The sequence below is a fragment of the Triticum urartu genome, chromosome 3, assembly GCF_003073215.2.
Source record: "Triticum urartu cultivar G1812 chromosome 3, Tu2.1, whole genome shotgun sequence".
Classification (NCBI taxonomy): Eukaryota; Viridiplantae; Streptophyta; class Magnoliopsida; order Poales; family Poaceae; genus Triticum; species Triticum urartu.
The window spans coordinates 95,753,347-95,776,625 of NC_053024.1; the positions used below are offsets into that span (position 1 = coordinate 95,753,347).

At 49.8% G+C, this 23,279-nt stretch overlaps 1 protein-coding gene and 2 pseudogenes across 3 annotated transcripts; 2 read left to right on the forward strand and 1 right to left on the reverse strand.

Annotated features, from left to right (window-relative positions):
* Positions 1-5,334: 5,334 nt before the first annotated feature.
* On the reverse strand, positions 5,335-9,089 carry LOC125543073 (UDP-glycosyltransferase 73C3-like). 3 transcript variants are annotated; one of them, XM_048706325.1, is made up of 2 exons: positions 8,743-9,089; positions 5,335-6,582 (listed from the first exon to the last, which is right to left on the reverse strand). In XM_048706325.1, the coding sequence occupies exons 1-2, from the start codon at positions 9,006-9,008 to the stop codon at positions 5,544-5,546; spliced, it is 1,305 nt and encodes a 434-aa protein (XP_048562282.1). In that variant the 5' UTR covers positions 9,009-9,089; the 3' UTR covers positions 5,335-5,543. The 3 variants fall into 3 exon arrangements, with proteins under 3 accessions (XP_048562282.1, XP_048562280.1, XP_048562281.1); XM_048706323.1 differs by having other exon boundaries at positions 8,515-9,089; XM_048706324.1 differs by lacking the exon at positions 8,743-9,089 and adding an exon at positions 6,926-8,508.
* The window catches only part of LOC125543078, a 52,573-nt pseudogene continuing 38,241 nt past the window's right edge, over positions 8,948-23,279 (forward strand).
* Positions 12,073-13,369, forward strand: LOC125543077 (annotated as a pseudogene).

Below are 23,279 nucleotides of genomic sequence, written 5' to 3' on the forward strand. Positions count from 1 at the left end.
CTCTATGCGGGGGAAATATGTGCCTGGTCTGGGCCTGAGAATCGAAATGAAATTAGGCTGGACAGGCTGCCTCGGCTAGATATCTGGGCCTGTTAAAAAAACACTAAGGGCATCTTCAAAAAAAAAACACTAAAGCTCTGTTTGGATGTAGATATTCAAGGCCTTGGCATTGAATCGAAATGAAATTAGGCTGGACAGGCTGCCTCGGCTAGATATCTGGGCCTGTTCAAAAAAAAAACACTAAGGGCATCTTCAAAAAGAAAACTAAGGGCAATGTTCAACATGGATCACCAAATTCATCTGAAAAAACATGAATCGCGAAATGTCCACACACATGTCCGAACGTCTCCGCGGAAATCCACTCGGATGCCGGGCATGCACCCATGATCATCAAATGTCGGCATATTTGAAACAAATCGAACACGTAATACGAAAGTTCGATACATTGATGAAATTAACAAGTTCGACATAAAACTGAATTAAATTAAACTAAACTAGGCCAAGTAGCAGACAATGACCTTGTAGGCATAGCCACTGAGGCCGCCGACACCTTCATCGTTGTTCACATCTTCGGTGTCGTTGCCGCCGTCCGAGTCATCGTCATGCTAGTGGCAGAAGGCCTGCCAAGCATCACAACATTCCTTCCCGCCTGTCGCGATGCAGACACTCTGCCATCTCCTCGATTTGTAGGCAGATGGCGTGCTCGGACACGGCCAACCCAACTTGGAAGAGTTGGGTGTTGAGCGAGCGCCTGCAGCAAGCGTCCGACTCCATGGTAGTCTTGGACTGATCGAGGCCCAAGCCCCTGGCAGCGCGGGGGACCTAGGCCGACGCCACCTTGGAGTTGGCGGACACTGTCGAGCGTTGCTACCAGCCCCCCTCCGCCTCGGAGTGGCATTTCTTGCCCCCCTCCCCACGAGGACCCGATGCATGAGCCACCTCCTTGGAGGTAGTACTGGACGTGCAAATGTGGCTTGGATGACATGGAGATCGGCGACGCTTTTTTGCCAAAAAATAACGGCCCAACCACGTCCCCAGCCCCCCTCCTCCCCGGGACGTCAAAATAGCACCGGCAAAACCAGCGCATTGGGGGCTCTTGGGGGCGCCGGCGGAAGTTTTTGCGAATCGTGCCTCCCCATATGTCCTTTTTCTTGGCCCACTTAGGGCCAGTTCTTTTGAGTGCCGCTGTGGAAATAAGCTACTCTAGAAATAAGTCACAGATAAGCTGTTGTGGAAATAAGCCTATGAAAATAAGCTATTCAGTTCTTTTCACTTCCTTTCATTTAGCTTATTTCCTCATCTGTCAGGTGAATAGTCTGTAATACCCTTGAATAGTATGGAAGGGGAACAGCGGGGACGCACAACCAGGGCCTTGGCGACGGCTGCTCTGGCTCGGGCTCCCGGCCAGCTGCGACGCGCCTCGGTGCTTCGGAGTGGGGCGCCGTCTGCCGGAGTGGTGCCCTGGCCGGACCGACCAGGAGCTGTTGCGAGGGAGGAGCCGCGCCAGAGGACAGAGAAGCGGCGGAAGATAGGCTCCTACTCACCTTCCATGTGGCCGGAGCTAGCCGCGACGAGGAGCCCAGGGACCGGCGGCGGCGGCGGCGGCAAGGAACCCTAGCCTTCGCGGCGTGCGAGAGTGAGAGGGGATCGAGCGAGGCGACGGGTTTCCTTTCTGCGGGGGTCGGGTCAGGTGACGCGGGCTGGGACCTGGGAGGGGTATTTCCTTTGTAATTTGAGCGAACAACGGTGCCATTTTGGTATACCCCTTCAGTTTTAAGTCATAAGCTGCGGGAAGCTACTCTACCCCCAGCTTTTTTCCATCGTGAAGAAACTAGCGGTGGAAATAAGTTGAGCCAGCTTCTCAAAACGAGTTCTTTTGGGCTTCTAGCTTATTTCTGCCATAAGCTGGTAGAAGCCACAAAAGAACTGGCCCTTAATCATTTTTCTCACAAACTTTGGGTTGGGGTGGGGTGTGGCTGGTGCACTCCTATTTCGGCTGGATAAAGGATTTGGCCCCTAAGACACCATTTTTTTGGTTCAGTGATGTTCTTGGGGCTCCAACGGCTAGAGATGCTTTGGAAGCTAGCCAATGACCTTCCCTTGGTTGCTAAAAAAACCCTTCCGTTGGAAAAAAAAGCTTCACAATCTTCTTCATTCCCGATCTCATCAGCTAAATACAGGGGAGGTTCATCCAAAAAGAAAAGGGAAACGATCTGTGCCGGCTGATCGGCGGAGCGACCGGTCTCACCACGTCCGTGCGATCTACTATTGATCATGCGGTCTTCAAAACAACAACACGTGGCTAGTGGGCCCCACGCACCGTCCAGCCTTCCTTATCTCTTCACGCATGTGCTCGGCGGCTCATCCCCATCCACATCCTTCGCGCATCTCCCTCCCCACCCGCTACCAAGGAGCGACGCTCGTCACCATGGCCGCCGGCAGCTGGATCCACTCGTCGCCAGGGCGCCGGCAGCTGGATCCATCCACATCCTGCTGCAATCAGGGAGCTGCGCTCGTCGTCGTCCCCATCCACATCCTACCGATCTCCTTCCCCATCTCCCGCAGTCAGGGCCGTGCTCGTCGTCTAGCCGCCGCGGCCAAGTTGCAATCGATCATGCCGGCGATGAACTTGTGCTGGAACCTCCGTTTTGCTGGATCCACCCGTTATTTTTGCTACAACCCTTTTCTTTTTTTGCTACCATCCCCTTTCGATTTTAATGATTTTTTTTTATTTTTTTTGCTGAAACCGATGCCTTGTTTTGCTGGAGCCAGCTGGTGGATGTGCTGCAAGGTCGACACCTTGTGCGGAGGAAGCTGCCTCCAGCGGCGAGGAGGGCATCAGTGCCGGCGGCGAAGACAGCGGCTTTTGGTGGTGCAACCACATATTTTATTTGCTGAAACCGGGCGCCAGAAAGTTGCAACCACTTTTCACCGGTGCTGGAGCAAGACGGCGTCGAGCTCGTTTTTGCTGGAACCGGCAAGTTTTTTTGCTGGAACATGCTAGATTTTTTGTTGCAAGGACATGTGAAAGACTTTTGTTGTGACCGATGGGGACGACTTGTTTTTGCTGTAATCATGGATTTTTTTGCTGGAGCCAACGTAAATTTTTGTTGGAACTGGTTAATTCCTTTTGGTACATCAAACCTATTTTTTTGAATTTTTGCTGCAACTGGCTGTGATTTTGCTATCACCGTTTTTTGATTTTGCTGGGAGCAACTTATTTTTTGCTACCATCGTATTAATTTTTGCTACCATCATATTAATTTTTGCTACCACCATTTGTGAGCAACAGGGGACGAATGCGAGCCTGCTTGCCGCGACCAAAAGCCGTCGGTTGCCGGCCGGCTCGCCGCCGCAGCGCAGCTTGCGACGAGTCCACGTCCAGCGACAGGCTTCCCTCCTGCTCCACCGTGCCGGCGTCCTCCTCCCCTTCCTCTCTCTCCCCCTCTGGCCCTCTCCTTCCTTGGCCAATCGCCTGTGGACTGCCAGTCCGCCACCGCCGTCGCTCGTGGACCAGACGCTCGCCGGGCGCCACCGCCTGGACTCCTCTGCTGACCCGTTCCCTGCGCATCACTGCAACTACCCGCGGTTAATGTTAATGCGACAATCTCGCGGCGAGGAGCGCGCGCGGAAGGCTAGCAAGCACATGCCGCCCGTGGCCCGTTCGATGAAATTCCTCGCCGGGGCGCCTCGCGGCGGTGGCTGCTGGCGCCGAGGATGCTGTTGCGGGTGTACGTGGGCATCCTGGCGCGCGGAGCCACGCCCTACGCGCGCTGTTGCTCAATGCGCGCGCCATGGAGCCGGCTGCCGTTCATGCACACGTCGTGGCTAAGTTTGGGCTAGAGTTCAACCTCAACGCTCACTTGCCAAAGCTCGCTGGTCCTCACGGTGAGGAGGCTATCCGTATGTTTTACAGAATGCTCCAGATCAAGTGAGAGTCATCGCTCATCGGTGCATAGTGAAACCAGGTTTGGTCTATTTCCTCCAGTCTACATCTTTCCCATTGCCTAGTTCATATTTGACTTTGTAAGGAACTCAACACACTGTCCTACTTTGAATATAGAACATTTGACCATGCCTGTTCATAATTGCTCAGTAAATCTGGATACTTCCTATGAAACAGTCATCTGTTTATATTCTTTTATTTAATCATGGTTTATTTGAACTTATTCACTCCTATTTGTGCCCCCAGTTGCTAGATAAATACTCCTACGTAATTTTATCCGTTTAGAAGACGAAAGTGCAGGTTTAGATTGATTTTGGCAACCAGGAGCGTCAGCCAGCACGTTCAAAACAATAGATTTGCTCACTGGGGTTGAGCTTTGACCCTTTAGCTACTTGTCATATAAACAGTACTGTACAAGACAACCTTGTTTTAGGTGATCCTTATCTCTTTTAGTATGGAGAGATCCTTGAAATTTCATGTTTGCCACACTACTAAGTCAAACATAAGATTTTAATGTCATATGCACGTTATGTGGGTTCCATTTCCTTCTCTTCCTTTGAATTATTCATCTCGAATCATCTCTTACTTTTAGTTTCAGTTTGATAATGTGCATACAGTTTATTTCATTTTCTTCTCCTTTCCGAACCCTTATTTAACTCTGATGAGCAAGTGGTAGCAAAATGAAAAGGAGAGCATAACATCTGCAGGAGAAGACTATGTAATCATTATGTTGACTGCCATGAAACCTGCAGAACAGCGTAGACAATTGATATTGCTGTCATTTGGACCCTGTTTAATCTCTAAACAATCACGGCCCCACCAGCGAGCCTAATACAAGCAACGGTTTATTTGTGAAATAAAATTAGTTCCAATGATATATAGGCTCTTTCTAATGACAACAGGTTATTTGTACTATAGGCTCCTTTTTATTTTACTGAGTACATACTTTTATCCGTTTAGAAGACTTAATTGCAGGATTAGATTGATTTTGGCAACTAGGAGCATCAACCAGCACGTTTAAAACAATAGATTTGCTCACTAGTCTTGAGTTTGATCCTTCATTTACTTCTCATGTAAACAGTACAAGAGAACCTTATTTTAGGTAACCTTGAGCCTCTTTTTAGTATGGAGAGATCCTTGAGATTTCATGTTTGTCACACTGCTAAGTCAAACATAAGTTTCTAAATTCATATGTGCTTTATGTGGGTTTCACTTCCTTATCTTCCTTTGGATTATTCACCTTGAATCATCGCTTGCTTTTAGTCTTAGTTTTGATAATGTGCATACTTTTATTTCATTTTTTCTCCTTTCTGAATTCTTATCAACTCTGATGAGTAAGTGGTAGCAAAATGAAAAGTAGAGCATGCCATTTGGAGAAGCAGACCGTGTAATCATTATGAAACTACCGAACTTCTGATTGTTTTTAATAAATATGGCTGTGTGGATCAGTATGATGCAGAGGTCGGGGATATCCCCTTTCCCAAAAATATGAAATCTGCGCAACAGAATAGACAGTGATCCTGATACAAGCTACCGGTTGTTTGTAAAAGAAATCCTTTATAATGATAAATACGCTATAGGCTCTTTTACTTTATGTTTACACCAAAAAAGAGAGCTTATTACCATCTGTATCAACCACTGAACGACATGCATTCGTCTTGATTTCCATTTCTTGAATTAATAGCCTTATGTTGTCATACGAAGAACCTCCCTCATCGAAAGCCCTCCTTGCCTTAATGGCGCAGTCTTTTGCTCTCACCCTCATCTCTTCTGCAGCCACTCCCTCATCCATCAGGGTGTTCACAGCTTTCTGCACCTCATCTCTTGTAACCATAACCTCCTGGTTTTCACTTCCCCACTGTGTAACTCCTTTCACTCCAACCTCCATCCCGGTTTTCAGCACATCCACCAGCAGCTTCTCATTCAAAAACTGCTCCCCAAAGTGCGGCCATGTGATCATGGGCACACCTGCACAGATGCCCTCTATTGTTGAGTTCCACCCGCAGTGCGTCACGAATCCTCCAATGGCTTGGTGCTGCAGGATCATGAGCTGTGGTGCCCAACCCCTTATGACCATGCCTCTATTTTTGACACGCTCCTCGAACTCGTCTGCGAGCCATTCCTCGACTTCTGGAAGCTTAGCTCCTGCTTTGATCACCCAAATAAACGGTTTCCTGGAGGTTTCAAGTCCCAGTCCCAGCTCTACAAGCTGTTGAGGTGTAGTGCAAGCGAGGCTGCCAAAGCTGACAAAGACCACTGAGCCTGGCTTCATTGAATCAAGCCATTGCAAGCACTGTGCTTCATCCATTGACGCCTTGTTTCCTCTTGCGGCCATAGTGTTGTTGTCTCGGTGACAGAGGCACATTGGTCCGACCGCCCAGACCTTCTTCTTTGTCGTCTGCTCAAGGGATTCAATGTACAATGTCTCCAGCTCCTGGAAGCTGTTAATTACCTCACCATCACTTTTCAGCTCCTCTTCAAGGAACTTCTTACGGATTTGCTCCATACCAGGAATACAAAAATTTCCAGGGCATTTAGCCTTTGTCAGCTCTAGTGGCGTAGGGAACCCTGTGATTGTGATGAGCTCATTTTCGTCTTTGACATTTTGAAATACATTGTTGTGATAAGTGATGTACCTGCAAGATGGTTGTAGTTGTTTCAAATACGTATAAGAGCAGACTTCTTTGACAAACGTCAACCAGATATAGCTGGCCTAAAAACTTAATCATGAAAACATTTGCTGTCTGTGATTCCTTATGGAGTGTAAATTACATATTTCATCACACAAACTAGTACTCAGATCATTCTTTTTATCCTTTCAGGTGTAGCCTTTTATATGTTCAATGCTTTCTTCTCTCTGGAGGTAATTTACACTAGTTTTTCGTCCACTGATGAAGTAAAGCACTTAATTGTAGCAGCAATAATATGCATAGTACAAAATTAATTACTCATAAGATTTGCCTCTTATTATGATTGTACCTGATGAGGGACGAGAAGCCACAAAAGCCACTAAAGGTCAGCCTCGGGATACCAAGCTCCCTTGCAATGTCCCCAGTCCACCAGTGAATCAGGTCGGATATGATGCAGCTCGGAGGCGAGCGCTGCTGCTCACGGAGGTATGCCTTGAGCGGCTCCTGAAGCGCAGTGATGGCATCCATGAAGTTGGAGAGCAGACCCGTGGATTGGATCATGTCCAGGTTCTCACACCCGTCCGGTAGGCCGAACTCGGCGCTCGGGAAATGGAGCTCCACGAGCCGTACTGCCAGGCCCGCCGCCTCCACATCGGCTGCAAAGCCTGCCAACCTGGATGCATTCACTGGTGTGGTGATGAAGCTAACCTGCGCGCCGTGCTCTGCCAGCAGGCGAGCCATGTCGGTCATGGGGATTGTGTGCCCCTGCGCCAACATCGGTACCAGCACAAAGTGCGCCCTCGCGGAGCCGCTCTGGCCATCGCCGCTGCCGGTGAAGGTCATGGCTGATCTGCTATTGTAGCAGAAGGACTGGTGGTGGAGTCAGTCAAACTGGGAAGACAGTGACACCGGCAAGATAGCACGATGTGTTGGGCACAATCTGATGATGGTCGCAATGGCAACTATAGTGTATACATATAGCACCTGGTGCTATGTCTTCCTAAGGAAAGATGATGAGCCGACGATGCAACAGCATATCAAACCGGTCACCTCTTGCTAGTGACGCATGCTCTCACGTCAGTCATGGACTCGTGGAGTCAGCCACGTGGATGAATCTTCTTAAGTTCTGAATCATCGGAGTCCAGGCCGTCCGATCAGACATCAAGGGCTTAGATTAACCACCGCTACCGCCTGTCACGCTCAAAGAGGAGTTATTTTTACAGGATTTGGATGATCCTCATGTCTGATGCTGACTTGTCGTATATGCACACTACTTTACTCTCAAGGCTGTGGAAGGCCGAGCCAGCCGATATAATATGATAGTGCATTATTTTCTGTGTGGAGATTCAGTCATTCAGTGTACTGTGACAGTGGGTGGAATTTTCTTGTCTGTATCCTTTCAGGGTTTTGTTAGTGAGAAGCTAAAAGGATCTCCCAGTGATATGGAAAATATGAGTCCATTTCTGGAGCGACGCAATGCATCCTAATCAACCCAGTGGCTTCCTGACGCAAAGAGGTACGACCGAGGCTCCTTGTTTTCATTTTGCTTCATGCACACAGACCAAATAAACTTTATATCTAGAAAGAACTTAATACCCCCTAATAATGTGCCTGCAAGATGATATTAGTTGTTTAAAATACGTTGAAGTGCAGACATCGTTGACGCATCAACCAGCTGTAACTGGCTTAGCAAATATCTGATGAAAAATGCTTATTTTCTGTACTTCCTTATGCAGTTTGAATTACATGTTTCATTACGTAAGGTAGTACACACGTTGATTTTATTATCTTGTGCACTCTATTATATATGTATGTTTTTTTCTTTTCTGGAAGGAATTTACAGTAATCTGTCCTCTACTACTGAAGTAAAATACTTAATTAATCATAGCAGCAAAAATATGTCCAGTACTAACAAGGTTTGCCTCTTTATGTTTGTACCTGACAAGGGACGAGAAGCCACAAAAGCCACTAAAGGTGAGCCTCGGGATGCCGAGCTCCCTTGCGATGTCACCGGTCCACCAGTGTACCATGTCAGATATGATGCAGCTAGGAGGCAAGCGCTGCTGCTCAAGGAGGTACGCCATGAGCGGCTCCTGCAGCGCGGCACAGGCCTTCATGAAGTTCAAGAACAAATTCTTTGATTGGATCATGTCGAGGTTCTCACACCCGTCCGGTAGGCCGAACTCCGCTGCCGGGAAGTGGAGCTCCACGAGCTGAACCGCCAGGCCCGCCGCCTTCACGTCAGCGGCGAAGCCCTCCAACCTAGCGGCGTTGACCGGCGTGGTGATGAAGCTGACCTGCGCGCCATGCTCTGCCAGCAGGCGTGCCATGTCGGTCATGGGGATGGTATGGCCCTGAGCCATCATCGGCACCAGCACGAAGTGCGCCCTCACGGAGCCGCTCTGGCCATCGCCGCTGCCGGAGAGGGTCATGGCTAATCGGCTGTGGCAGCAAAAGTGCTAGTGGAGTTTGTCAAGCTGGGAGGACTTGGAAGCGGTGCAACGGCAACCGTGGTGAGTAATATATCACGAGGTTCTGGTGCTATATATCTTCCTAAGTTGAGTTGACGAGCTGACGTTGGAACGGGTGCAGCGTATCAACTTGGTCACCTCTTGCTAGTGACGCATGCTCTAACGTCAGCCATGGACTCATGGAGTCGGCCATGTGGATGAATGAATCTTCTCAAGTTCTGAACCTCCAGAAAGGCGGCGTCCAGGCGGTCCGATGGGGCATCGGATGGCGCAGGTTAACCCCTGGCGCGGCTTATGGTCAAAGAAGAGGACGCCATTCGATGCACTGAATTTGGCTGCCAGGATGATGTTCAACTCTGATGCCGACTTGCCGTATATGCATGGTGCTACGCAACTCTGAAGCCTGTGGCCTGTGGAAGGCAGAGCCAGCTGGTAAATGCCAATAATATGACAGGAGTGCATTATTTTCCATGTGGAGATTCAGTGTACTGCGACAGCGGGTGGAATTTTCTTGTCGACCATATTAGTCTAGTCAAAGATTACTCTGTATGGTCTGTATCCCCTCAGGCCTTTGGAAGTGAGAAGCTTCTGCAGAGAAAAGTACTCCATCGATTTGGAAAACACGAGTCCATTTTTGGAGCGACGCCGGTGGACTGGAGGCAGTGCATCCTATTCAACATTGATATAAACTTAACTTCCGCAAAGAGGTACGACGGCAACGCCTCCTCCTTCTCCGTTTTGTTTCACTGTCTGTCCTCGCTACTCAGCGCACACAAAACCAAAGAAACACTGTCTGAAAGAGACTCCCTAGTTTTAGTACTGTAACAGATAACCTGCGGCGATTAGCAATGAACCAAGGTTTGTTATTGTCTGATTTTATTGGATGGCAACAATACAGTGCAGGTTCACTCAAACTCTCTGGTGACTGAAGTGAAGCGTGGCGCATCCATATTGCCAGGTTTTGTTTTGATTCTAGAACTCCTGTAATTTGGTTGATGACCTCACCGGCTTTTTTTTACGTCACACAAGGAAAAACGTGAAACCGTGGACGAAAGAAAAATAGCCCAAGACATGCATTTTTTTTAAGAGGACGCCATTCGATGCATTGAATTTGGCTGTTTGCCAGTCAGAAGCTTCTGCAGAAAAAAGAACTTGATCGATTTGGAAAATATGAGTCCATTTTTGGAGCGACGCCAGTGGAGGCAATGCATCATATTCAACACTGATATACAAAAAACGAGACCAGTCAAAACTAGCCCTTGGCGGCATATGTTTATAGAAGAAAATCTCTAATGACCCGCGGCAGAGCCAAGCCTCAAACCGAGGTGAGCAGCCTGCGCTCCTGCAAAGCTAACCAACAGAGCGTATAGACTTCATGTCGCAAAGAGGTACAATGGCAATGCCTCCTGTTCAAAAAGAAAAAGAAAAAGATTCAGTGGACACATGTCTGATGCAACGACTCTGTTCAAAAATTAGGGCCGCGGGAATGACAAATTGTTTAGCAGATCGACGGGAGTTCTGTCAACGACGATGATCACACGCACAATATAATAGACACAAAAGACACGAAAAAGATTCTATCACAAAAGAAGAAACTATGCGAAATAATAACCACATTGTTAGGGGGTTAGTTCATGTAGCATTCAAATCGAATGCTACATCCATGAAAACTCTACGAAAATTCCAACGTAACCTTCCTAAACTAATTAAACACCCCCCTGAATTTCACGGGGTGGGGCCGTCCTCCCAATATTATCCAATCAAATAAAGACCATGTCATCCAATACTAACTAACGTAAGTGTAGCAGAACTCTATTATGGGTAACGTAGGAGACATCCGTATTTCCTCCCGAGTAGAGACCGGCGATGGCGTCGAGGTGGTGGTTCACGGTGCAACCCCCAGCGATGGCGGCTGCAGCGCACCGAGCGCGGTGGCTGCTGGCGGTGCAGTTCAGGGGGAGGGCCTTGCCGGCCAGAAGGCAGAATAGGTCTAAGCCACGGCGGGATCCATGTAACCATGTTCAAGTGTAGGAAGACGGAGGGCCAAGCGGACCCAAAATTAAGCTGAGTGTTTATGTTCCTACACCCGGCTTACATGAAGGCGAAGGGGCTGGAGTTTTCTTTAAAAGGAAATTGTAAGCCGAGCACAACATTAGTGGGAACTTGGCTTATATAGCCCGCCATCACACAGACGTTAAGTGCGTTAAGGATGGACAAATGGCAGCCATATAATGCCGAGGCTTGTCTGTAAGCCGAGTAGTTTTCCATAGGTACGTGTAAGTGTTTGTCGTAAGATGAACACATTTTTAGCGGTATTTGGCTTAGCGTGTGATATGCTGAGAGTCCGCTTTATACTGTGTCCTTTTTTAAGGGTACTCGGCTTAGGCCCTGCTTGGATTGGCATTTCCATTTTAAATACCCCGTATAAAACTTACAGACCTCCCCCGTTGTTTTTGTATCCAGCCGAAAATAGCTCTTGGCCAGTAAGTTACACCTGTAAATTAATTACACTTGTATTCAATTACATCGATCCAAAGTCCAAACGCAGCCTTAGGTATTTATAAGAGAGTACCCGATAAATAACACTCCGCGTAAGTATAAACACTCGGCTATGAATGTTTTTTTTTGTAGTGGGAGCGACGCCAGTGGCTGCAAATGGCGGCACCAGGTTTAGAGGCCGGAGGAGTTCTATCAGTTCTAACGCTCTATAATTTGGTAAAACCGGCTGTCCAACTATGCTGTAACGCCCTATTATCAGTTCTTCCGCCCTATACGTCTGGATGCTAAATAATGTATGCCCATTCCATTCCAAACATTGTTAATGTTCCACTACTACATAACTTAGTGTTGTCATTTACCTTGTGGATCTTGACATTGTCATAATTAAGGTGCAGAATCTTGGAAGAGGAAGATGGCAAAAATTTAGTTGCTCAAAAACTCCCCTAGATAATGACATGGAAGTTTCAAACTCGGACCGCAGAGCTCTTTCAAGTTTACACTAGCCAGCTTTGCACTGATCATCCACATGCTCAGTTTCATGGATCACTTACAAGCTCTGAGCTTGCTTGTGCTTGCCTCACTAGTCAGCTCAGCGGCGCCGCCACCGTCCGGCTCCGGCCACCGCTTCACGCTCACCCACATTGACTCCAAAGGCGGCTTCACCAAGGCAGAGCTGATGCGCCGGGCCGCACACAGAAGCCGCCTCCAAGCGGCCACGGGGTTTTCCAGCTCAGAGGCCGGGCCAAGGCTCCGCTCGGGCCAAGCCAAGTACCTCATGGAGCTCGCCATCGGGACGCTGCCGGTGCCGTTCATCACCCTCTTCGACACCGGCAGCGACCTCACCTGGACGCAGTGTCAGCCTTGCAAGCTCTGCTTCCCGCAGGACACGCCCGTCCCCACCGCCTCGTCCAGCTTCTCCCCTCTGACCTGCTCCAGCGACGCGTGCCTGCCCGTGTGGAGCCGTGGATGCGCCCCTAGCTCCCTCTGCGGCTACCGCTACGCCTATGGCGACGACTCCCACTCGGCTGGCGTCCTGGGCACGGAGACGCTCACGTTCGGCTCTGGCCCCAGCCAAGTCCCGGCCCCCTTTGCCGGAGCTGTCGCGTTCGGCTGCGGGAGAGACAACGGGGGCGACTGGTACAACTCCACCGGGCTGGTCGGCCTCGGTCGCGGGAGCCTATCTCTCGTGGCGCAGCTAGGGTTCGAGAAGTTTTCCTACTGCCTCACCGACTTGTACAATACCAGCCTGGGTAGCCATGTCTTGTTCGGCTCCCTCGCCGAGCTGGCCCCGCCGCCGTGCAGTCGATGCCGCTTGTGCAGAGCCCGCAGAGTCCATCACGGTACTATGTCTCTCTCGAGGGCATATCGCTCGGCGACACTCGCCTGCCGATCCCGAACCAATCCTTCGAGCTGCACGCCGACGGCACGGGTGGGATGATTGTGGACTCCGGCACCATCTTCACCGTCCTCGTGGAAAGTGCTTTCAAGGTGGTCGCCGACCACGTGGCCGAGGTGTTGGGCCAGCCGGCGCTCAACACGACGAGCCTGGAGAGCCCTTGCTTCCCGGCTCCTGCCGGTGTACGGCAGCTCCCAGCAATGCCGGACATGGTGCTGCACTTCACCGGTGGTGCGGATATGAGGCTGCATGGGGCAACTACATGTCCTTTAACGAGGAGGACTCCTCATTCTGCTTAAGCATTGTTGGGACGACGTCGGCTTCAAGTTCGGTGCTGGGCAATTTCCAGCAACAGAACATACAGTTGTTGTTTGATATCACCGTAGGGAAATTGTCATTTGTCCCCACCGACTGTAGTAAGCTATGAGGTCTACCTGGATACTTTAAATGATGCACTATTTTTTCATGCATGGCAGCATCTGGGATCAAATGATATTCAAACCATTTCCATGAATAAAGGGGTGGCTCGAGAATTAATAGGATTGTGAAAGAACAAAAATCCTAGACACACGAACAGTTTACTGAGCATAACGGGTTGTTTCCAAACTAATCTTCTCCTCTCTTAATTTTCAACGGGGATGGGCCCGTCAGTTTATTTCTACCTAATCAAAATCAGCCAGGTAAGCCACTCTATAATACCCTGTAAAAATATTCCGTGCGTATAGCATTGCTCATGAAAGAAACACTACATGAAATTTTTTGTACGCCAAGGAGTGTATTTCCACGGGCACTCGGCACAAATCACTACAGAAAAAAATACATCATCTATGTTTTGTCGTAAACGGAGTGTAATTTGTTGGCCATATGACTTATAACAATGTACACGTTCCTGCCCTTGCTCAAAGCGGCGCCGTAGAGCGGGCTGTCAGGGACGCTGTGCAGGTACAAAGTTCAGGCTGGAGCTCAACGCCCACCGACCCATGTTGCAAGCTCTCTGGTCCTCACGGTGAGGAGACCATCCATATGTTTTCCAGAATGCTCCAGTGTCATCCACTGGTGTTTTCACTGCTGGCTTGATTAACAAAGGGTTACTTTCTCAACGTCTGCAGAATTTCCACCATGGATGCATAAATGCATAATCCACCTCCTTGGTGGAGCTGGGAAGCTAATAGAAGCATTGGAGAAAATATCTGAAATGCACATGAGATGAGACCCAGCTCTGCAATTTGGGGGATCCCTGCTAGCAGGCAACCTGTATGGTTCATGGTAGTAGTAAGTTTTTCTCTGCTCATCTGAGTGTTCTTAGCCAGAATATTATTTTGAGAGAGGTACGACTCGATTGGCTCAAGATAGCGGAACGCGTATGGGTGACCCAACGGCTCCCGTGCGACCTGGCGACTAGGGGGGCGATTCCGCGGGCGACGGCGGGGGGAACCCCGTGGCGGCGGCGGAGGGATGGACGGCGGTGCGTCCTGCGGTGGGGCGCGCTCGGTGGTGCGTCTCGCCCGGCGGGCGGCCCCCTGGCCCGTTCCCCTCTGGAAGCAGGTTCTGGGCGCTGGGGGGTGGCGATGAAGAGGAGGAGTCCGTTCAGGTAAGTAGTCAGGTGAGTGATGGTGTTGCGCCGAGGCCGCCGACGGCGTGCTCGATGGGTGACTTTGTCGCCCGTGCGGAGGAGCTGGGGGGCTCTCTCATGGCCGGTCGCCGGCGCGCGTTCGCCCCTGGTGGGCATGGCGGGCGCCGCCTAGCGCCGCGGATCTGGCGACCGCCAAGGGGCGTGGATGCGGGCCCAGAGGGCCGTTCGCGTGTCCTGCCGGAGGAGGGGCGCCTTGATCTGGTGTTGGCTGCGCCGCCTTCAGGCTCGGTGAGCTCGCCTGCGTCGACAGGGGTTGGCGTCGGCGGCGGGGCTGCTCCTGCCAGGGAGGAGCGGACCCTGGCTAGGGTTTCGGCGCCGTCGTTGCCCGGGCCGGTTCCCTTGCTGGGCCTATTGGACTGGCCCAGTTTGCCAGCGCGTGGGCTAGGGGGCACATTGGCCGACCCATTCGCGTCTTCGCCAGTGGGGGCGCAGGGGCGCTCCTCAGCGCTTGGGCCTAGACAGCCTGGCCCGGTGGCCTTACGCCCGCAAGAGTTGAGGCCCGGGCCCAACGCGATGGTGGCTGCGCGGCCGCTTCCGCCTATTAATAGGTGGCTGTGGCTGCCAAAGGGTGCCCTAGATCTGTCGCTAGGGTTTCCCGCATCCCACTCGCAGGTGCGGCGATTCGGGCATCTCGCTCGTCCTCTGCTCCGCTCCGTCCCTCCCCCCCACTCACCTGCTCGTTCGCAACCGCGGTGAGGATGGGATCCCGCCGCGTGGAGAAGCCACCCATGTCGCCTCCGATCCCGGCGGCCGAGCGCCAGCGTGAGCAAGATCTGAGGGCAAAGGCGCTCTCCAAGATGCCGGCGCCTCCGGCGGAGGAGGCGGGCTGGGGCCCGCCGCCTCCCTGGTGGCTCGCGGAGCAAGAGAGGAAAAAGATGGAGGAGCGCGAGCGCAAAAGGAAGAAGAAAGAGGAATACCGGCGCCGTGGCCTAGAGCAGAAGAAAGAGCTCAAGAGGAAGGAATCCCTCCTTCCTCCGAGCGGCGAGAGGGCTGGGGATCCACTCGCCAAGAAACAAAAGCAGAAGGGGGTCAGCTCGGCGCTGTCGCCGCTGGCGGCTGGGCCGTCGGCGTCGAAGGGTTCGGCCGATGCCCCGATCCCAGTGGAGGAGTCCGACGGGCCGGAGTGCTTCAAATGTGGTCGAGTGGGCCACTACCAGAACATGTGCCACTTCAAACCCCTGTGCGTCGTCTGCCATAAGGAGGGGCACGCGTCGGCGCACTGCCCCACGCGCGGGGGGCCTTTGTTGCTGCAGATCATGGGCAACGCCATCCCTGGCGAGGGCTTCTTCTGCCTTCCCTACGTGGAGACGGAGGGCGAGGAGGTCCGTGCCCCGGTGGTGGCGGACGCGGCGTTCATCTCAGCGGCGCCCGGCAAGCTGTCCATTCCCATCTTGGAGGCGGAGCTCCCTCACCTCTTCGAGGGGGAATGGGATTGGCAGGTGACGGCCGTCGGGGACGACATGTTCTCCGTCGTCTTCCCCAACAAGGCCATGCTGCGAATGTCGACGCGAAGCGGAAAACTCTACCTTTCCCTCAACGACATCATGGCGGAGATCAAGGAAGCGCTGCAGGAGGAGCCCAAGGCCGAAATCATGCCGGATGTGTGGGTCAAGCTCTGGGGTGTGCCGCCCAAGCACCGCCACGTGGATCGTCTCATGGCAGGGACCGTGATGATTGGACACCCGATGGAGGTGGACAAGGCGTCGTTGGCGGGGCCGGGACCTGTGCGGATGCGCTTTGTGTGTCGCTCCCCGACCAAGCTCAAAGGGTACGTCCAAGTGTGGTTCAACAGCGAGGGTTTCACCTTTCGGCTGGAGGCCGAGGCGGGTGGCATGCAGGGTGGTGCCCCCTCCCCCTCCCCCTGCAAGCACGGACAAGGGGCCAGATGACATGGACAAGGACAAGGACAAGGACGCGAGCATGGGTGATGACTCCATCGACACCGCGACTTGGGACAAGCTGGGCCTCAAGGACAAGGCTTCCGAGGCCGTGGCCCCGGCTGCGGGGCCGCGAAGGATCTGGAGGAGCGCCAAGTGGTCGTGGGCAGCAACGAGACGGGCTTCAATCAATATGGCTCCAACATGTCCCTCGGCCTCAACCTCGACAAGGGCCAACCGGCAATTCTTTTGAAATTAGATTTTGAGAAGGCGTACGATCGAGTGAACTGGGAGTTTCTCCGACAAATCCTTCTGGATCGAGGATTTTCGTCGGTTTGGGTTCACCGTATGATGCAATTGGTCTCGGGAGGCCAAACGGCGATTGCGGTAAATGGAGAAGTAGGGAACTTCTTCCGCAACAAGCGTGGGCTACATCAAGGGGACCCAGCCTCACCATTGCTCTTCAACTTTGTGGCGGATGCCTTGGGCACCATGCTAGACAAAGCTCGACCTGCTGGCCACATCAGGGGAGTGGTCGGTAATCTGATCCCAGGAGGTGTGTCACACCTGCAGTATGCGGATGACACTCTTCTCCTTTTTGAGCCGGACGAACACAGTATCGCAACGGTTAAGGCCATCTTACTGTGTTTTGAACTCATGTCCGGACTAAAAATTAACTTCCACAAATGTGAAGTGGTGTCCATAGGGATGGACGCGGCCGAAAGTGAGCGGGTGGCCAACTTGCTTAATTGCAAACTTGGGAAGTTTCCGTTTACCTATCTCGGCCTCCCGATCGCAGAGAAGAAATGCTCGATTGCTGATTGGGAACCTCTCAACACTAAGGTGGCGGACCGGGTTTGTCCGTGGAGAGGTCGATTTATGTCTTCAGGGGCAAGACTAATCCTTACTAACTCCAGCCTCTCGTCCCTACCCATGTTTGCCATGGGTATGTTCTTGATGGCTGATGGGGTCCACACGAAAATGGACACCCCGCGGGCACGTTTCTTTTGGGAAGGAGCGGGCCCTAAACGGAAATACCACATGGTTAAGTGGCAAGCCGTCTGTATACCTAAAGCCCAGGGGAGCCTTGGGATCATCAACTCTAAGCTGATGAACATTGCGCTTATGTGCAAGTGGATCTGGAAGCCGTCCCAGGAAGGGACCGGCCTCTGGGTTGACCTCCTTCGTGCCAAGTATTTCCCGCATGGGAATTTCTTTGAGGCAACACCTCATGGGTCCCCTTTCTGGACCTCTATCCAATCCCTCAAACCATACTTCGCCAGGGGTGCGAGGTTCATTGTCAATAACGGCCGCTCCACACGTTTTTGGCACGACATTTGGATAGGCCAGCATCCTCTTTGGTCGGAGTTTACCCATCTCTATTCCATCGCGGTTGAGCCCAACCAACTGGTTGCTTCGGCTCTTAGTGCCATTCCGCCCCCTATCTACTTCAGAAGGGAGCTTTTGGGGACGGAGCTAGAAGATTGGGAGCGCCTGCGGGCTCTGATAGCGAATGTGCGGCTGTCGGGCTCCGCAGACATGGTCTCTTGGAGACTTTCGGGCTCTGGCAAGTTCACTGTCAAGTCCCTATATAGAGAGTTGTGCCACGGCCATGCCCCTATGGCAGCCACGGGGCTTTGGAAGGTGCGAATCCCGCTTAAGATTAAGGTCTTCCTATGGCAACTATGCCAAGATCGCCTTCCTACCTCTATCAATATAGCCAAGCGCAATGGCCCTGCTTCCGGTCCTTGCGCTTTGTGTGATGACGCGGAAGATGCTGACCACGTGTTCTTCCGGTGTCCTTTGGCGCGCTTTGCTTGGAGCGCGGTCCGTGAGGCCGCTGGGGTGGATTGGGATCCACGCTCACGCTCTGAGCTTGTGTCATACCTATCGTCGATCCAGGGCCCTCTGCGCCGGATCATGTGGACGTGTGCTTCGGCCATGTTATGGGCCTTATGGCATATTCGTAACAAGTTTACTATCGAGGGAGTGTTTCCCTCTCACCCCGCTGATGTAATCTTCAAATGCATCTTATTCTTGCAGCAGTGGGCACCGTTGGGAAGGCAACAGGAATCTGATCTTCATCGCCAAGCTATCGCACGTCTTCACTCCGTCTACTCGGCGTCTCGAGCCCCGTCACCTCCGTTTGCCGCCTCATAGGGATGGGCAGTCCTTTTGGTCTTGGGTTCCCCCGAGCCCGCGCGCTCGTTAGTTTGGCTGGCTATGCCATGTAATGCACTTTATTTCGCCGTCGTTGCCTTTTGTGGCATGCCTTAGATCTTGGGTGACTAGCTTCGGTTCCGTCTGTTTGGTCTGTTCTGTTTGTGCACGCTGCCTATGTGGAGGGCTTTATTAATTTAAAGCCGGACGTCCCTGACGTCTATGTTCTAAAAAAAAGGTATGACTCGATTCTTATATTTTTAAGTCGAGAGGAATTGCCTGGTCTTCTTATATAGTTTCCACTAACATGTCATACATGATTCACTCACTGGCTTTGCAGTAAGTTTCATTGAGGAAAGCCTTTCAGTAACATTGATTCTGACCAGAAGCTCATAGTCATTGCTAGAACATGTAGGATGCAGAGCCATGATTTGAGCATAAAGGTTGCCTAATGTATGAAAAACTATATTAATTGTCTATATCCAAACAAGAATATGTAATGAAACAGACCAAACAAGAAGTGGTTGGTTGTATGAGAAATTATATTAACTACTACTATATACATTGAATGGTCTAATATCAAAACAAGAATTATAATGGTAAAGATAAGTTGAATGTCGGAAGATCCACGAGGTAGTTTTTTTTTGATCGAAGGGGCCACACGGCCCCCATTTTCATTATGAAAATGGAGTTGTTTACAAGGCATCAAACCAACATTACATCATTGATATAGAAGCCACACTAGGATGCTCCAGCCTATCCAGCCTAATCATCACACCATTGATATATATCACCACACCAGGATGCTTCAATCTGCCCAAAACTAACCATGGAAGGGCCTAGTGCTACGCTAGCTATAAAGGTATCAACAGACTAAAGAACGATAACCAAATTAACATAAATGCTTTGAAGCCAGCAATCATTTCCAGCAGCTAGCTTCACAAAATCCTTCTCACATGCGGCGCCAAACCATGACCTCCTCTGAAGATATCACGAGTCACCCTCACGATACGCCTAGACACCTGATGAAGCATGCTTTGCATCCCTCTTTTCTGCAAATTTTTCCATGAGTCAATTAGGGAATAAACAAGAAAGATAATGTCAGTAGGATCTCTAGGCATAACACTTTGAAAACAGGATTTGTTCCTTGTTTTCCATATAGACCACAAGAGAGCAGCAGTACCCAATAAAACAACTACTCTATCTTTGCCAGTATAGCTAGACAGCCAGTTCTGGCATAGGTCGAAAAAACACATTGGAGCTCTCTGGCTCCCTAGAGCACATCCCACAATATTTCACAGGAACTTAGCTAAGGAACAAGTGAAAAATAAATGGTTCACACTCTCTTCACAGTCACAAAATTCACAAAACTTAGCACCTTTCCAGCCTTTTTTACTCAGATTGTCCTTGGTCAGAATCCTATTTTTGATTACTAACCAAGAGAATGCCTTAACTTTAAGAGGCATCTTCATCCTCCATAGTTTTTTAAAAGGGAAAACAACTTGTCTAGCTATAAGATAGTGATACCGAGATTTAACAGAAAAGCTATCGGAGTTTGTAAGTAACCATTTAACTTTGTCAGGCTTATCCGACAAAATCACCTGACCACACATATCAAGTAACTTATTCCACATATCAAGAGTCTCCCCATGTAAACATCTTCTGAACCTAATACAATTAAACTCCAAGGTAAATACTTTCGCAACAGTAACATGTTTGCAAAAGGTTAGATTATGAAGACGAGGAAAAATCAAACAAAGAGGAGTATCCTTTATCCACGCATCTTCCCAAAATCTAGTTTTACGTCCATCCCCCACAATTCTCTGACAACAGCTATAGAAAATATTCTTAACTTCTATTAAGCCATTCCAGAAGTGGGAGTTGTTAGGAGATGATTCACATTGAGTCAAAGTTTTCTTCTTCAGATACTTTGCTCTAATCAACTCCTGCCAGTCCCCCTCCTCATTTTCTAGTCTCCAGAGCCACTCAAAAATATTTCTCGGGCTGTTTTGATGAGGTGAGGAAGAGATGTGGTTGGTTTCAAGATATTAAAGGTGTTTTCTGGACATTGGAGCAAGAGAAGTGAGCTATTTTTACAAAAGGTCACAACTTACCTCATCGTTTTTAGATGTAGATCTAATAGTCAAAAATGACGGATGACAGACACACCATCATCACCAACTGAATCTTTTATAGGAGTAGAGATTTCTAAACTATATATAAGTTAATATTTCTAAAAATTTACAGTTTTAATAAGTTATTTTATTGTATACCTTTAGATATTTATATTTTTGTGCACACTAATATGTGTGGCATGAGGTAATTATTAATAACACATGAATATTTGAATCTAACTTTTCTATTATGATTATTATTTACTTTTAAAAAAATAACGTGTGTAAAATGAGCCACTGGCTACAGTCATTTATGGATAGAAGAGTTTTAGTTAAAATACATTAAGAATGAGAGGCCGTCTTAGTTATCAAATCATATTCTATGTTGTGGCTAGTGCGACCAGCTCACAAGCAGCAGGTTTGCTAGTTCAAGTCCTTCCGGCGCATTTTTCATATTAATTTTGCTAACGTACTGACAGGCAGGCCCACTAATCATAGAGACAGATAGTATTCAAGTAATTGTGTTTTGTAGATATAAGTGGGCCCCATGCCATTTCAGTGCCACTCAGCCATATACTGTTGGGTTTCGTAGTAATTTTAAAAAATTTCCTACGCACACGCAAGATCATGTGATGCATAGCAACGAGAGGGGAGAGTGTTGTCTATGTACCCACGCAGACCGACTGCGGAAGCGTTGACACAACGAAGAGGAAGTAGTCGTACGTCTTCGTGATCCAACCGATCAAGCACCGAAACTACGGCACCTCCGAGTTCGAGCACACGTTTAGCTCGATGACCGATCCCCGGACTCCGATCCAGCAAAGTGTCGGGGAAGAGTTCCGTCAGCACGACGGCGTGGTGACGATCTTGATGTACTACATCAGCAGGGCTTCGCCTAAACTCCGCTACAGTATTATCGAGGACTATGGTGGCTGGGGCACCGCATACGGCTAAGGAATAGATCACGTGGATCAACTTGTATGTTCTAGGGTGCCTCTGCCTCAGAATATAAAGGACTAGAGGGGGGAGGCTGGCCGGCCAAGGTGTGGAGCGCCAGGAGAGTCCTACTCCCTCTGGGAGTAGGATTCCCCCCAATCCTAGTTGGAATAGGACTCCTTGGTGGGGGGAAAGAGAGAGAGAGGGGGGCCGGCCACCTCTCCTAGTCCTAATAGGACTAGGGGAGGGGGGAGGCGCGCGGCCACCTTGGGCTGCTCCTTTCTCCTTTCCACTAAAGCCCACTAAGGCCCATATAGCTCCCGGGGGGTTCCGGTAACCTCCCGGTACTCCGGTAAAATCCCGATTTCACCCGGAACACTTCCGATATCCAAACATAGGCTTCCAATATATCAATCTTTATGTCTCGACCATTTCGAGACTCCTTGTCATGTCCGTGATCACATCCGGGACTCCGAACAACATTCGGTACATCAAAATGCATAAACTCATAATATACTATCATCGTAACCTTAAGTGTGCGGACCCTACGGGTTCGAGAACAATGTAGACATGACCGAGACACGTCTCCGGTCAATAACCAATAGCGGGACCTGGATGCCCATATTGGCTCCTACATATTCTACGAAGATCTTTATCGGTCAGACCGCATAACAACATACGTCGTTCCCTTTGTCATCGGTATGTTACTTGCTCGAGATTCGATCGTTGGTATTCCAATACCTAGTTCAATCTCGTTGCCGGCAAGTCTCTTTACTCGTTCTATAATACATCATTCTGCAACTAACTCATTTAGTTGCAATGCTTGCAAGGCTTAAGTGATGTGCATTACCGAGAGGGCCCAGAGATACCTCTCCGACAATCGGAGTGACAAATCCTAATCTCGAAATACGCCAACCCAACATCTACCTTTGGAGACACCTGTAATGCTCCTTTATAATCACCCAGTTACGTTGTGACGTTTGGTAGCACCCAAAGTGTTCCTCCGGCAAACGGGAGTTGCATAATCTCATAGTCATAGGAACATGTATAAGTCATGAAGAAAGCAATAGCAACATACTAAACGATCGGGTGCTAAGCTAATGGAATGGGTCATGTCAATCAGATCATTCAACTAATGATGTGACCTCGTTAATCAAATAACAACACTTTGTTCATGGTTAGGAAACATAACCATCTTTGATTAACGGGCTAGTTAAGTAGAGGCATACTAGTGACACTAAGTTTGTCTATGTATTCACACATGTATTATGTTTCCGGTTAATACAATTCTAGCATGAATAATAAACATTTATCATGATATAAGGAAATAAATAATAACTTTATTATTGCCTCTAGGGCATATTTCCTTTAGTCTCCCACTTGCACTAGAGTCAATAATCTAGATTACACTGTAATGATTCTAACACCCATGGAGCCTTGGTGCTGATCATGTTTTGCTCGTGGAGGAGTCTTAGTCAATGGGTCTGCAACATTCAGATCCGTATGTATCTTGCAAATCTCTATGTCTCCCATCTGGACTAGATCCCGGATGGAGTTGAAGCGTCTCTTGATGTGCTTGGTTCTCTTGTGAAATCTGGATTCCTTTGCCAAGGCAAT

What these genes read in the sequence shown, in the direction of transcription:
- LOC125543073 (XM_048706323.1), bottom strand. Translation starts at nt 9,008, where the DNA reads ATGACCCTCTCCGGCAGCGGCGATGGCCAGAGCGGCTCCGTGAGGGCG. An exon ending in GGCTTCTCGTCCCTTGTCAG is followed by an intron (nt 6,583 to 8,514) that starts GTACAAACATAA and finishes ACCATCTTGCAG; the next exon opens with GTACATCACTTATCACAACA.